Here is a 17,005-nt window from a genome sequence, read left to right on the forward strand (position 1 = left end):
GAATATGGATATGTATATATTTGTAACTCTAGCCTCCAATATGTTTGCTTTCCAGAGAGCCTCTTGATGATATGCTACTTGTCTTTCAACAAGAATAAATGGAAGGTTAGCATATTATGTCTAAAAAACTACAGATTACCTTCTATGGATTACTTACTGCTACTATAAATTACTTCTATAGATTACTGTAGTGCTTACTTTAAAAATATGAGTTGTCAGGTACTAAAAATGAGAGTTTTCAGTTAATGATAAGGTATTGTAGAGTTTTCCCACTTTTCCTGAATAAAATCGAATTTTTAAATTTGTTAACTGATTCCAATGATTTATACAGTTTTTTTTCTTTTTTTACTTTGTACTCCTGCAGTGCATATGTAGTCAGCCTTTCATGTGCTTAAGTACAGTAGCACTGGGAATTGAGACTGTTTTTTTAAACTCCTTTTATGATATCTTTTTAAGTACTATTCATATGCAAACATGCTTATTTAGTAAGTATGAATGTTAGAATAAGACAAGTTTAGATAAGAATCTAGGCCAGATTCAACTGGTCTAAGGGCAGTGGATGTTTGACGGCACTCGATGTGGCTGTCTCTTGGGTCATACTCCTCCAGTTTGGACCGACGGTTTGCCTAAGTAGAGTTCTAGGTTAGAAATAATTTTCCTTCAGAATTGAAAAGGCATTACATAGACTTTCTGCTTTCAGTGTTGCTGAAGCCGTTTGATTCATGAACCTTGGGATATGACCAGTGTTTTTTTCACCTTTTTTCTCTCATTTCTCGAAATGTGTAGCATCTTCTCTTTATTTCTGGTGTTCCGAAATTTGACATGATATCTTTTTTCCAGTTATTGTATTGAGCAGGAGCCCCCTAGCCCTTTTGGTACCAGGGACAGGTGCTCCTATGAGACTCTAATGCCTGATGATCTGAGGTGGAGCTGAGGTGGATACTAGCGCTGGGGAGAAGCTGCAAAGACAGATGAAGCTTCCCTCACTTTCCCGCCACTCACCTCCTACGTGCTACCCAGTTCCTAACAGACCACAGAGGGTACTGGTCAGTGGCCCCGGGGGTTGGGGACCCCAGGTATTGAAGACTTAATGGTCATTTTGCTTAGGCTCTAGAAAATTTTGCCTTTCAGTTTAAATGAATTTTCTTTGGATTTTTCAAAGCTTTCTCTCCTCTGTGTTTTAAGGGAGGGCAGGATGTTTGCTTTTCCTGGTATTTTAATGTTGAATCTTTTTGTCTCATTTTTATATATTTTTTCTTCTATTTTTTTCTTTTTTTTTCTGTGTTTACTATCTTTTTTAATTGGCTTTGTGAAAAGTTGCAATTATATTTCTATACTTTCTAGTGAATATTTCATTTCTGCTATTATATCATCAAAGGTAAATTATTCTGACACCTGTTAAAATGACAAGGAAGACTTTATTCAGGACTGTTGCAATAGAAATCTGTTAGTCTGCTTGGGTTGCTGTAACAAAATGCCATAGATTGGGGGGCTTAAAAAAACAAATTTATTTATTCACAGTTTTGGAGGCTGGAAGTCCGAGATCAGGGTGCCAGTATTGTTTGGTTCTCTCTTGCTTTCATTTGGCTGCCACCACCCTGTAAGCTCACATGACCTTTCCTCAGTGTGGAGGTAGGGTAGAGGGTAGAGGGGTAAGGGAGAGAGAGAGAAGAGGGAGAGAGATAGCTCTTTCTATAGAGCTATCAATTCTGTTGGATTAAGATCTCACTTTTATGACATCATTTAACCTTAATTGCCTCCTAAAAGCCCTGTCTCCAAATACAGTCACATTTGGGCTTAGGGCTTCAACAAATAAATTTCAGAAGGGACCCAGTTCAGTCTATAGCAGACATATATTCAGTCTGTGACAATGGGTATTACAATAGGGGAGGGAGATTAGGTTCAAATTCAAATATAGCAAAGACAGCTGGGGATTTATAGCTAATGAGTAGAGTTAGCTGAATTAGTGAATGCAAAATAACTAAGAGGAAACAGCAAGGGTAGAGGATTCTTGTTGAAGGCAGGCCAAAGGTAGGGGATGAATAACTTGATCAGATACCAAAGGGAGAGGAATTTCTCTAAACTGGCTTAGCAGGATTCTTACTAAAACTGGCCTATGCAGATCCAACAAGGGCAGGACAGACATGCAATGCCTAGTTGAAGCCTAGTCAAGAAAGCTCGGAGGAGCCTAACAAAACTTGGGTCAAAGAGTTTTTGTCAGCATGTGGCAATTTTTGTATGCACACCCTTAATTGTTTCTGGGGTTTCTTGAGAGACCCTCTGTCTTCTCCAAGGAATACCCTCTAGGCTTCTCTTGGAGTGGTACAGGAGTGGGGAGTGAGTCATTTGCCCAGCAATAAGGAGCGTGTGTGTAGTTGGTGTTTGGAAATCTCTTTCTCAAACTTTCATCTGGTTTTCTTATGGTAGAGCCCCCTCTTTTTACCCTGGGTTCTAGAAGTATATTTGTGCTATAGTTCTTATGTCTTTTGAGATTCAGTGGTACTATTGAGGTTGTCTTGCATCTTTCTCCATTCTTGGGATTCAACTCTCTTGGATTTGCTGTCAGTTGCCTCTCAACCATTTGCTTTCCAACTCCCCAAATTTTGTCATTATTGTCTACTTTTTGGTTCTGCCCATCCTTGTGGACTGATGTCTTTTAAAGGAATTCCTTTACTGTAGGTTTAGGGTTTGAAGAACAACAACATTAGATGTATAGCTGTAAATCTGTCTTAACAGGGAAGCAGCAGCAAATGGTTCAGTATGGGAGAGCAATTTGAATAGATCAAGGGAATTTGCCATTCTTTTTTGGACTTTGGGGGCTTTGCTTGCTGCAACATTTTTTTTTTTTCAGATACTCAGTTATTTCTAAATGATCCCTCATGACTATTCTGTAATTTTTCTTTGTATTTAGAACTATCACAAGACCTTTTTCTCAAAGTTTATTGATGGCTTTGGACAAGGGATATGGGTGAATATAAGGGGAAGAGGTATGACTAGCATCTATTGGGTGTCGTTAGAACGGTGATCTCAGTTTTTTGTCACTTAATCCTCATAGCAATTCTGTAAGGTAAGTGATATTATCACGTATGGGCGAAGATAAAGATACTGATCAGAGAGATTAAATAACTTGCTTAAGAGCTAGTCAGACAGTGGTGCGGCTTAGTTTCAAGCCTAGGTTTTAAGAACTTTCAACTCTTTCTAGTCTGCCATCTCCTTTTACTCTTCTCAAACTGTGTGAACAATTTATTCATTCACTCAGTGAATACTGACTTGCCTGCTCTGTGCTGGGTCTTGGAGACATTGAAAGGACTGTCCTGATGGAACAGAAGTGATAGCAGATTTACCTTTTTCAATAGGATTTCTGGTGATCTGTGCAGATTGGCAAGAGTAGGAGTCTCTCCTAAGTTCATTACAGAAGTCCTGGTAACAGGCAATGTTGGTTTTCACTAGGATGGCAGAGGAGATACAGAGAAGTGGGTGGATTTAAGATACGTGTTGAAGATAAAGCCAACAGGATTGCGGGTGGTGATGTGGATTTGGAAGGAGCTGGAAGAATTGAGGATGAATCAGGTTTGATTTGAACTGAGGATTGTTGGTCCCTTTATTGATATAAGAAAGAACAGGCTGGGGTGGTGAACAGAGTAATAATATAATATAGCATTGTTACATCTGTTGTATCCATGAGGAGTTGTCTAGTAGGCGGGTCAACACCTGGGAACTCAGAAGCGTTCTGGGTTTGAGAAATAAATTTGGGCATCACTCACATGTGGAAGGTACTTAATACCATAGGACTAGATATGATTATTCAGGGAAGGTATGTAGGTATAGGTGTGGTAATGTACGTCTGAAGCAGTGTTACTGATTGACTTCTGTAGAGAATCCTCATTCAGTTTCTTAACTCAGAATTACACTTAAACCTAATAGAATTTACTGTGTGCAGAAAGCAAATCCCACCATGTAGCTATGGCGTGGAAGACATTAACCAACAAGCTTATAGCAAACATGTCAGTAGTTAGTAGCTTTTTGATTGAACTGTGTACCAAATGCCTTTGACTTGCATGAGAGACAAGACCTGAGAGCACTGACATGGGAAATCCCATATTTGAAAATGCCACACAAGAGGTGAGTTATGACACATGCATCAGCTCTTCTTTAAGTATAGATAAATATTTAAAAATAAATTCCTATCGAGATGTTAAACCTAGAACCTCTGAGATCACTCATTATCTGATTCACTATTACACACTAACCTCACAGAATCTAAGCTCATTAAAATTAAATATTTTACATGGCACAGACCCTTCAGAATATTCTCAAAAGGCCGAATTGTAAATGTTAGATCTGAGAATGCCAAACATGAAAGAAGCTTTACAGGAACATTTGAACAATTAGAATCTACAGTAGGCAAAAACTGGAAATGATGCAAATGTCTATCAACAGGACAACAGGTAAACAATTGTGGTATAGTCTTTCAGTGGGCTAGTATGCACAACAACATGGTTGAATATCAAAAATATCTTGTTGAATGAAAGAAGCCAGATAATCATTTATCCTATACGATTTCTACTACATAAAGTTCAAGAAAAGGCAAAAACTAATTTATGATGATAGAAACCAAAACAGTAGATGTCTGTGGGGACAAAGGATTGACCAGAAGGAGGCATGAGGGAACTTTCAGGGGTGATGCAGAAGTTCTCAATATCAATTGGGTGTTTGTTAAATGGGTGTATCCATTTGTTGAAACTCTTCAACTACTGTATGCTTAGGGTATGTACATTTTACTGTATATAAGTTCTACCTCAGTAGAAAAAAATGAAGAAACAACAAAAACAGTGTGAGTGGTTTTGTGAAGATGTGTATAGGGAGCACTTGGGTGAGGCATCTCTGTAGTCCCAGACTGTCAGAGAAGGTTTCCCAGAGGAAGTAATTTCTCACATCTCTCATTTTTATCCCTTCAGGTCTAAAATGACTTACTGTTCAACTCTTAGCTAACTCTACACAATAATAGTTATTCCTGGGACAACTGTTTAATTTATTGTGCAGTCCAGAATACTATAGGTAGTAAAAGAGAGTGCTATTATGAATCACACTGGGACAGTAGGTAAAACCTATGATCATTGCTCGCTATTTCTGTACTGCTCAAAGGGTAGTACTCTACTGCAGTCTCAACTGAAGGAAGGCAGTAGCAGAACAGGTTACCTGAGAGTAGAGCAGCCTCTGCTTGGTCCTTATCTAAAGGTGGATAAAGGAGGAGCAGGGTGCAGCAAGATGGGAGGGGGTGGGGATTACCTATAGCAGGGGTAGACATGTGCTTATATGAATTGCAATTTCCACGTTAACTTTTAAAAGAATGATATTTGTTTTCTATTTCCAAAGTTATTTATGTTGCTTTATTTGTTCCTCTGAAACAGGAGATAGTGGATAGCTCACTTCAAAAATGGAGGATGGAAAGCCCGTTTGGGCTCCACACCCTACAGATGGATTTCAGATGGGCAATATTGTGGACATTGGCCCTGACAGCTTAACAATTGAACCCTTGAACCAAAAAGGCAAGGTGAGTTTCTCAGAAAGATTTCAAAATTTGAGTTCTTTCAGTATAAGTGTCTCCCTTCTCAATGAACTAGATATTTCTAGCAGTTTATGGAAAAGCAGTTTTCTGGTAATTGAATTTTAGTTTTCTACTGAGTTGTTAGGTTAAATCAGAAGTACATACCTTAGGGGAAAAATGGTGCCCTATGTTAAAATCAGATAAATTTTGTGAGCCTTTCATTAACACATTTTTAAGAAAAACAGCATTATGATAAAATAGAAGCATGACATTTTTATTCCTTACGCATATTTCTGAAGGTATGAATATATTTGTGATGTATACATGTTCCAGAGTACAAATATGAAAAGTGAATGGGATTGTGTTACCAATTTTTGCTTTTTGCTTTAGCTCCCAGACAATTCTTTCTTTTAAACTTTTTATTTACATAAATCTATTAACATGGGATTGGAGTAGATTTATTTCTATTAAGTAAAGATGCTTAAGTCTTAAACATACCCATCTATTATTATTTTTGCTATAATGATAGTTTTTAATTTCTTTATTTTTTAATTAATTTATTTTTATTATGGTGATATTGGTTAATGAAATCCAGTAAGTTTCAGATGTACAGTTCAACAGCAAGGCATATATATAACGATAGTTTTTAAAACATGAAAGCATACTTTAATTTTATGCACATGATATCTATTTCCTTTTATGCTTAGACATAGTATTACAAAATGGGAGTTTGGGAGAAAAGTGACCTGGATTCTCTTTTAGTCTTCATGGTGACTGTAGGGTCTCTTTTTGTGGGAGATCTTCACAATTTTCAGTTTAATAAATATACCTGTTAAATAGATCTTCTGGCTAAATTAAATTTGTTGATGTCATTTCTGTTTACTTTGGACTCTGTGAATATTTATGAATAATTTATATTCTTCTGATACATGGTTAACTAATGCCATGTGACTGCCATCCTTCTGGGAACCTTAGAAAAACAAGGTGGATCTCTCATGAGGTCTTTTCACAGAGGAAACTATTCTGTTACTGTAAACAACCCAGGAACCTAAATGCATAATATATAATGTGGCATGTTAAAGGAGGCCAATTAAAGATACCCTCAGGAAAGATGAGACAAAGTGTTTCTAGTTTTTTCTCTTATTAACAAGTGTCTATTTGCAGTACATGTTAAAAAATAAAATAATTTAAAAGTAAGCTCTATGATTTTTATTTGTTTGAACTTACAGGGGAGAAAAAAATTCCCTCTATTAATTTGAGTCTCTGGCTGGGCCTAAGAATTAAATTGACATAGACAGATTTACAGTGGAAAAGCATACAGTTTTTATTAAATTTTCACATGCATGTGGGGAGCCTTCACAGAGAATGAAAACCTAAAGAAGTGCCTAGAGCAGAAAACTTTTATACCTTTTAGACAAGGAAACAATTTGTGAAGAAGTGGTAAGACAAGGGGGTTTGGGCTAGGAGCAGCAAATTGTGGGGAAGTACTTAGGAAAGTAAAAGTTAGTGTAACAAGGTTTGTTTGTACAGATTTCTGTTGGCCTTGATTCCCCTTCTCTGATGATAGGAGTGTCTTCCTTCCTTCTGTTATCAGAAGGGCACCTTTCATATGGGAGTTATATGTCCTGCTCTCAGGAATAAAAAAGATCAGAATGCCCTTGTTGCATCTGCTGTTTCCCAAGTGCCTTTAACTCATAATAATCGATATGCCAAAGTAGCATATTTTGGGGTGACAAATTTAGTGAGCTTTTTATTCTTCAAAGTTTTTTTTTCATTTTTGTTTAGAATCTTTTATAAGCACAGTAAATCAAGAGGCTGAAATGAAATGAATAGTATATGTGCTAAGTATATTCTGTTATTTAGGTATATTCTGTTGTAAATGAAATAATAGTATATGTGCTAAGTATATTCTGTTATTTAGGTATATTCTGTTGTATCTACAAATGACAAAATAGTTCAGTTGAAGAATAGAAGAAATTAGATTTATGGGTATATGCTTTCTCATACTTTAAATAATTTATGTGCTTTTAACTGTGCCTTATTAGTATTAATCACATACACACATAGGTAACCAGTAAAAACACTTAAAATGTAAATTGTGAAGCCATGAAAACTATGGATCTATAGGTAATTCTGTAAACTAAAGTTGAAGCTTCTTTTCATAAACATTTTTTGAAGGTTAACAGAATCTCAGGAATTGCTTTAAATCTTAACTTTCCCCTACTTTCTGATTGGGGTTTTAATAAATTGTAAAGCATAATAATTATATGATTAAAAAGATCTACAAGAGAAGCAGTCTTTTTCTTAGATAATCCATGGTCTAGAGATAACCAACTTATAAATATTAAGGAATTAAGTGCATAGAATGGTAGACAAATCAAGTAAAACTGCTGATGTAGTAGAAGTGTAGAAGAGGGAACGATTTAGCTCTGATGGAGAACACGTCTTTGATGATAGTAATAGTTTTTCAATTGTAACCCATAATAAGAAATAAATTTTGCATTGCATTCGATATGTATAATGTGTGTGTGTATTTCTGAAAAACAGATATTACATGTTAGCAAGTATGTGTACTGAGTGCATGTGTGTATCTATTCATAAATGAAACAGTTGGTTAAATGAAACATCTTTACCACATATGGTGTTGTAAACAAAGGGCAGCCGAGTACTGGCCTCATGCTGCCCATGCTGCTCACCCAGTAGACCAACATAGGAGTTGGGCTATTTAGAATAAGTGTTTATTGTCAGGGCACTGGTGGTCTGAGAAGGCAGCTGGTTAACACTTTTAAACACTGCCTTCCTTTCTTAGTCTGGCTTGGAATATATAAGGGAAAATCTGGGTATTATTCCAGGGGCTACGTGACAGTTCTGAGGGGATCTCTTGTGCTTCAGGGAAGCCTTCCCTCTGGCAGTGTGGTCCTCAGGTGAGTTAGCAACCCAGGAACAAAGGTGGGAGTAGCCTGAAAGGAATGCTAGACCATAAAGACTGTGATCTGTAAGCATAAGAGCGTTAATCATAAGTTTTAGGGCAGCTTTCTATGGCTGGGGACTTCTGAGCTCTGGGCCAAGCCTCAGGGGACAATGTATTGTTAAGCTATAGGGCAAGGAAAATGGGACTGGGGACACTGTGAGGCCTCTACTACTGGGGTTTAACTGGGCCCTTCTTCAATTCCCCACTGTCAAAAGGCAGAGTCTGTTATCTATGAGACCAGCTTAAGGTGAAATTATTTGCTCTGAAGTTAAAGAAAGGCTTGGACTCCAGGTATCTGTCAAGCATTTGGCAGCCAGGTGATGACGGACCTACAGGCTGGGCTCATTGATTGCATCAGCAAGACACAATTCCTGTAATTATAAACAAAAGAAAAATAAGAAATGCTTCTCTTAAACTAGTAAAGCTGGGGAGCCAGGAGTTGAGTCGAGATAGATCAAGGCCAAAAACCCCTTCTGTCTGATATTGGATACAATATTATGAATTTCTTTGACCTTCCTCTCGATTATTTGGGAGTTATCAGTAAGATTAAAACAGTAAAGTCCTTTAAATTCCTCATATCTGTGGTTGCTTCTTAGCAACAAATAATCTGTAGTGGCCTTGTGCTCAAGGATGACCTCTCTGGCTTGTCTTAGTTCTTCCCCAATGGCATCGCTGGTCTGAGAGGTGGCATTCAGGGATTTCACCAAAGAGCAGGCCATTCTCCTGATTTCTACATTTAGAGCATTAGTCATGGCCGACATCACAAACAAAGCTACATATTCAGCTGGAATAAACAAGTGTAGCTCGCTATTACAGTCAGGGCCTAAAGTAAGTTCTCTGCGATGCCGAGTCAGGTGCGGCCTCTGTGGCATAAAAGCAGTTAGTCTTCCAAGGTAGCAAGGTCCTCCAGAGTTATTGGCTGGCACATAAGAATAGACAGGAACCACGCTGCAGGTACCTTAACATAACTCATCGAGGCTGGAGAACTGCAGTTCAGGTCTATGTTGGCCATAACGACAACACTGGTAGTGTCACATGTTCTCCTGCTGAGGTTACCACAGAGACCTTAAGGGAAAATACAGCTCTGTCCTTCCTGGTGACAGTAGGACCCCAGTTACAGATGTCAGAGTATGAAATAGGCTTGTCAACAAATTGAGAAATGATGTGATTCCTAATAGTCTCTGATGGGGTACAAACTCCTATTAAACAGAAAGTGAAAGTCTGTCTATGTAGGTCCTTCCTGAAAGGCAAAAGTCAGAGAAACTAAGTACGTTTGGCTAGATAAACCCAGACGTTTTCATCTCTTTGGAATGGTATTGGTCCTTCCGAGAAGCATCTAGGATTGTTGTGAGAACAAGTATTTGAGGTCCTAGTCTAACAGCATTGATTTCCATGTTGTAGTATCTCTTCTATCCTCAAGTTCTGTCTTCTTTACTCTGGTGTTGTGGATCCATGGCTGGATTCCTTCAGGTTTGATAGCTGAGTTGGTGGTCAGGAGTACCAAGGTCACGGAGCCTTCTCTCTGGCAGCACAGTCCTCCAGTGTCATTACCATCCCAGGAACAAAGATGGGAATAATCTGGAAAGAATGCTAGACCATAAAGATTGTGATCAGTAAACATAAGGGCATTAATCATAAGTTTCAGGGCAACTTTCTATAGCAGGGGACAGTTGAAGCTCTGGGTCAACCTGCAAGGGACAATCTATTGTTAAGCTTATAGGGCAAGGAAAAGTGAAGCTTGGGACACTGTGAGTCTCTACCACGGGGGTCCCAACCAGGCCCTTCTTCAGTGCATTCTGACATTTTCTAATATTTTTCATTCTGTTAAAAATGCTGTCTTGAATCTCTAAATTGATTTTATGTTCCATATTTGCAGTAGACTGGCCTTCAGGCTAAATGTACCACATTTGAGGGTCAACATTTTCTTTTCCCTGTCTACTTTTCTAGTCTTATCTTTTGTCAACCAACAATTGCCCAATTGCCCCCTCATACTCTTGCTATATGCTTATTCTCATGTATCTGTTTTTTTCTTTTCTTTTCTTTATCTTCCATCCTTCCCCTCCACAGTGTTTATCAAGCTCTCACTATGAACTAGGTGATGTTGGGTGCTTTGTTTCGGTGTTCACACTACTCTCTTTTGCCTGGAATGCCACTCGCCATAGCCCTTTGTTTAGCAAATACTTAGTTATCTCTCAAGACTCTGATTGAGGTCACTTCCTTTATGAATATTTCTTACAAATATCCAATCCCTCCCTTTTTTCTCTTCCCATACAATAGAATTTACTGTTGATTATTCTCTTCGAGGAGCGGTATAAATTCTTAGCGTCCTATAATACTTTATTGGAGATATTTGTTTACATTTCTCTCCCTTTCCCTACTAGACTATAATCTTCTCATGTGCAGGGACTATTTTATGTGTCTATTTTGTCACTGGCACTTGATGGCAGTGTGTTTGATGTGTGGTAGATGTTTACTGCTGATGATCATGGTGCTTTGTTATGTGACCTTCTCTTGACAGGAGAGAAAGCCTCCTCCAAGAGAATACGATTGCCTTAATGAGACAAATTTTCTTCTTCTCATTGAGTAGATGGTGAAGGGAGGAAGAATTTGGGGGATGAAGAAGGAGAGAAACTTCCTTTTAGGACTTCTTACTGGCCTCCAGCCCTTCTCTTAACTTTCTCATTCTAACCCTCTCTTTGTCCTCCAACTCTCTCCCATTTTCTGACCTCCTGGAGCCTCTTTTACTTCACATGGCTCCTAACAGGATATATCCAACACCTGGAGTCTGGGGAAGCCTTACCCCCAATGCCACGGCTGTGAGGGTGGACACATAGGTCTATGATATTGGCGATTATTTCCGAATGCATTTTCCTATAGAATCATTGTAATAATTTGTGGGTTGTTTTATATTACCATTAATATATTTAGTATACATTATGGATTATCCATAATTGAATGTTCTTCCAATTTTGGGATCCTATAAACCTTTTCACATTGATAACATTAAGAACATTTGTACTGAGGTCCAAATTATTAACTTCCATTGTATTTAGGGCATAACAGTTTTCAAATTTAGGTGTGACTTTGAGTTGAGGTAGTACCAGCAGCCTGGATTTACTCTGTAAACTATAGCCATAGCCTTGTCTTATACGTGTATGTGTGTGTATGTATGTATATACACACATATATAGATGTACAAATATTAAAATAATTGAACAGTTTTTCCTCAGAGTTTTATTTGGCATGAATGGAAACTTCAACGAATTATAATCATGTGAGAAGTATAAATTTATAGATAACTGTTAGAATGACATGGATAAAATTTAATTCTCTTTAGATGTAGTTTGAGATCATTCGTTCTCCCTTACAAGATACAGTCTTACTTCTAGAATTTCTACCATAACATTTAAGTGATATAACAAAATATATTCATGCATAACTATAATTTTATGGACCAAATAGTTTTAGATACCGTTTATATTTCTGGCACATTATCGGCACAAGAATTTATGTCTAATGTGTTTTACTCGAATGATAGTTTTAATTAAATCATAATCTCTTCCGTTGGTATATCTTATTGATTGAATGTCATTTTTCCTTTTTAAAAAGAAAATTGCAATATATAAATATTAAAATTCTTATTTTTAAAAAGTTGTTAAGTAGTATACTTCTATAAATTTAATATTAGCATACTTCACATTTTGTCCTGCTCTAGGTGTTATACTATGTTTTTTATTGATATCCATTATTGATTTCATGGTCATAGTAATAGTGTGTATGGTTTTTGTGTGAAGTTATTATCCTGTTTTTGGGTTAGTGACTCGTTAAATAATATGATTGCATTACATTTTAATTAAGAGCATATTGTTGATATTATTACACTGAATACAACCAGTTAAGCTCCTTTATTTTTCTTACTGTTTATAAACCTCTAGTTTAATGAGCTCTTGTTTCGTTTGTTAGACATTTTTGGCTCTCATAAACCAAGTGTTCCCTGCAGAAGAGGACAGTAAAAAAGATGTGGAAGATAACTGTAAGTATCATGCTACAAAATAGTTCTCAGCACAGGGAAGGAAACTGATCCTCCAAAAAATAAATTAGTCGTTATATTACTAGGTACGCTGTACTGGTTCAGAAGAAATGTAGCCTTTTGACATTAAGATTCATGTGAATAGAGGAGCTCAGAAGCCCTAAATTCATTATTGTCTCACATTTGCACTTTGGTGAAAGAGTCTCTTGAATGTCCTTTTAGTGTTTTCTCAGTTGTGTAAATGTGGGGAATGGTAATAACCTACTATGGAGCCTGAACTAAAGATCTTTTGTTAATGATTTTGAAGGAGTTATTTTAAACCTCATCTAGAACTAGATGATATTTATAGTAGTATATGTGGTTCAATAATTTAGAAGACAGGAGGGCCCATTTAATGTCATTGGTTTAAGGAAACACATTTTAAAAATATGTGTAATAAGTACTAATTGAAAAATTGATTTCAGAACATTTTATTAAAACGAAACATTAATTTTACTTATAACTATCTTAGAGTGTTTAGTGGGAAAACTTTATCCAGTGAACAGGCCATATGTATTCTTGCATTTTCAAGATAAAGTAGTAATATTACATTTTTTATTTGGCAATATTCAGAATTATGTCCAATTGTCATGGATTTCATTAATGATATCTTTAAAAAACCTCTTCATTTAAAAGAAAAAAGGTAAGAGAAGGGAATATATTTTGTCCTTGTTGATTTTCTCTGGTGTTCACATTTGAGTAAGCCTGTAAGATCCCCATCTGTGAATAGGTAATGTGGAATAGAGTAATGGGAGAACTCTGGACTGAGGGAGAACCTAAGTTCAGATTCTTGCTATGCTATTAGGAAGCTGTGTGCCTCCTCTTTGAGCTTTTCATCTATAAAACAGGAGTGATAACATTTGTGTTGTGTGTTTGGAGATATATTTAAAATGCTTGGCACAGTGCCTAACCTCTAATTGTCTTTTAATAAATGGTAGCTGCTATTATTAGGTATAAGAGTTTGAGAAAAAATGTGGAGCTCCTTTCCTTTCCAAAATTTCTGGAGAATTTGTCTGATTGGATACTACTTCTCTGAATAGCCATCAGAACAAAGTAAAAAAAAAAAAAAGGAATGTGATTCTACCATGTCCAAAATAAGAGAGAATACTCTTTTTTGTTATAACTTGCTAATGTATTCAGAACTAGGAATTAATCCTTTTCACATATTAAAGTAAATGTTTTTTTATTTATATATTCACATGTGGCTAAACATAACAAGTGGTTTTGAATTATTTTTAATCCATTTCTTAAATTAATTTAAAACATTCTCCCTCTGATTATTTCGTCTCATATTACACGTGTCCAGCCTTTTAGTTGTCCAGTGTAGATTTGCTGCCTTTTGCAGGTGTTTTCTTGGATGATGTCAGAAGGCAGCAGTGCTAATGTGTGGATGTTCACTATCCTCATCATACAGTAGCCCAGCCCTACTTGAAGTCCTTTTTCTGAAACCACATCATTAATGCAGCTTTGGTTGTTGACTTTAGGATGTAGGTTTTCCAGCTAAAGTGGTCCTATAATTTATTCTTTTGCCTGAGACTTGCCACTATACCACTGTCCTCTGCCAAGTGGCATGGCATTGTTTTTTAGGGTCTTATGTCCATATTTCTAAAATCCTTACCTCTTCTCTATATCTTAACAGTAATATGATTAAAAGCTTGTTGTCTGTGGAGCATTCTAAACTATGTGATAAAAGTTCTATTGAAAGAGAGACATGAGTTGTCTTTTGATAGTGACCTAATAATATAGCAAAATTTATTACCAAGTTTTAGCTCTAGGTTTTCTATTTGAAGGGATTTATATATGGAGGTTAGTATGTTAATTTTGCCTTTTTACTTGACTTTTGGGTGTTAATGCCACAGTAGGAGAAAAATTCAGGGATATGAAGTCAGTAATAAAATAATAGCATTTTTTCATGCTGATTTTGAAGCTACTGTTACTTACATGACATAATACTCTCCATGAATTGTCACCATTAGAATTTGAGAGTAATAAATTATAGACTGTATATTGGAAAGACTTCTAAAAGTTGCCTGGTTCATTCCCTTTATCAGTAATAGAATGACTTCTACGACAATATAACTATAGAATTGATTGACTTCTGCTGTGTTGAAGTTGTTTGTGGATTCCTTTTTTTCTTTCAGTGAACTAGAATTGTAATGAGTAAGCACGGCCTTAAATGTTCAGATAACTTCCTTGTCAGTTCCCTATATTTAATGTCATACTCACTCTTCATTAGAAACTTTTGGTATGCTTGATACATATATACATATATGTATCAAGCATATATATAAGCAAAAGTTTATATATATATATATATGTATATATGTATATATATATATATTCATTATACCAAAATGCTTTTTAGGGAGTTTATAAGGAAAAAATATGGTTATTCTTTTATTATATGTCTTGTTTTTAAAGTTTTGCTATTGAGTATAGTTAAATCTATGAATAATTAGGCCTAAAGGGCAAACAGTTCACATAAAGGATTGCATGTAAGTAACCAAACCAAGTAATTCTAGAGCTGACTACTAGGAGAGGAATTAGGTGGAGAAGGAAGTCATTTTTGAGATGCTTGTCAACATCCCTAGATCATACCTTTAGGGATGCATAGACAATTGGACCTACTGTTTCCCATTCTGGTAAACAGAGGGTCATAATTATGTTCCTTTTTGTCTTTGCCTTTCCATGTCTTCATGAAAATGGAATAGCCTGATTTAAGAGAAAGACCCTCCTGTCCATATTCTTACTGTCATTGGCAGATACTTCACCAGTTAGAGATTTATTTCGTTAACAGATATCCTTGAGAAGGCGGGCAGTGAATGTGGAAGGAGGTGAGAACTGAGAGCAGGCAGTCATTCACATGTTAGTATAGGTTTATATGATTAGTAGCTTCTCCAGGGGAACTATTGTGGGATTAGGAATTCTTACTTAAAAGAAGCAGAGAAAATATCATACAACCAGGTAGTTCAGAGGAAGGTGAGAGATCCCGGAGTGTGCTTTAGGTAAGACCAGGCTCCTGGGGAACGAGAGTAGAAGAGGAGGGCTATAGAAACGTCAGTGAACAAAAATCCAAATTAGATACACCTCTGTTGCCTACCTTCTCCAAATCTTTCCTCAATTCAAAGGAAAGCTGCCATTAAAGCTGTTAGGAGGCTCCACCTACCCCTAACTTTTATTCTGCCATAAGTGGCATTAGAAAACAGTGAAGCATGTGTTCTTAGAAAATGAATTAGATACATTATATGACTACAAGCATAGGCTGTCTTTGGGATTGGTATAGCAAGAGACTCTTGTTTGACAGAATTGGTTGGGTACTGAATTGTATGTTAGGCATACATATAGTGTAGGCATATATATAACTCCAGTGAGGGGTCAAGCAAGCAAATCAGTCAGGCAGGGTACTGTTCTCAAAGATCTAGTTTAGTAGCCAAAACCAGACATACAATATTATAATCTCAATACTGGCAGTCTGTGGTAAGCACTATTTAGAAAGTACAAAGAAGAAAGCACTTCTAGCGGTGGTAGTAGTGGTAAGAATGGGGAAATATCATTTGTGAGATAATCTTTGAAATGTCGTTAAAGGATAGGTAGAGTTTTGACACCTAGAGATGTAGAGATGGATCCCAGTGCATGAGTAATATTTGGGTTTTATACATACTTTAGTCTGCCCATAAATTAAACCATATTAAAAGGAATTGTGGAAAATATATGAAAAGGTCCATTGAATGCAGATTTAATAAGGGCCTTGAATGTCAGATTCGAACGTGGACTTTGGTAGTTGCGGAAACCCACTGATGTTTTTTGAGGAGAGAGATGTAATTAGGTCTCTAGTTAATGTGCTGAGGGGTCTGGATTAGGGACGAGAGAGACTGAGGCAACAATTAAGAGGCTACTGTGATTACAAAAGAGATAATGTGACCTAAACTGGGGTTAGAGTGGTGGAAATTGGAGACATTTTAGAGATTGAGATTATACTAATTTTGAGAGCCTGCCACAAGTCTGGTTCTGTGCCACACACTTTATTATGTGGTATACAGAGTTGGAAACTGGTTTAGAGCAAGGAGGCAGAGAGAAGATGATTCTAAGTATTGACAAAGGTTTGCAGTCTGGATGACTGAAAAAATAGTGGTGCTAATAATAATAGGAATAAAGCAATTGGGAAGAAGAATGGTTTTGTGTGCTATGCGGTGGAAATGTAGAAGCGTTGCTCAGAGGATTGGAGGGCTGGGAGAGATTAGGCTGAGAGAATAGGATATGTCTGAGTATGTATGTGTGTATATATACATATGTGTGTATACATGTATATGTGTATTCTGAGATATTAGTAGAACACGTATCAGAAAAACAAGATTTCTACCTTGATTCTACTATTAATTAGCTGCATATCCTGGGTTAAGACAATATGTATTTTCAA

General features: G+C 36.6%; 1 protein-coding gene across 1 annotated transcript in view; it reads left to right on the plus strand.

The window, feature by feature from the left end:
- Positions 1-17,005, plus strand: part of MYO6 (myosin VI) — a 148,336-nt gene that overhangs the window by 48,335 nt on the left and 82,996 nt on the right. The window contains exons 2-3 of the mRNA XM_023525103.1: positions 5,412-5,554; positions 12,483-12,552. Of these exons, the coding sequence (XP_023380871.1) occupies positions 5,438-5,554; positions 12,483-12,552 (187 nt within the window). The 5' untranslated portion in view covers positions 5,412-5,437. The remainder of the gene's footprint in view (positions 1-5,411; positions 5,555-12,482; positions 12,553-17,005) is intronic.

This window comes from Pteropus vampyrus, unplaced genomic scaffold (assembly GCF_000151845.1).
Source record: "Pteropus vampyrus isolate Shadow unplaced genomic scaffold, Pvam_2.0 Scaffold526, whole genome shotgun sequence".
In the NCBI taxonomy this organism is placed as follows: domain Eukaryota; kingdom Metazoa; phylum Chordata; class Mammalia; order Chiroptera; family Pteropodidae; genus Pteropus; species Pteropus vampyrus.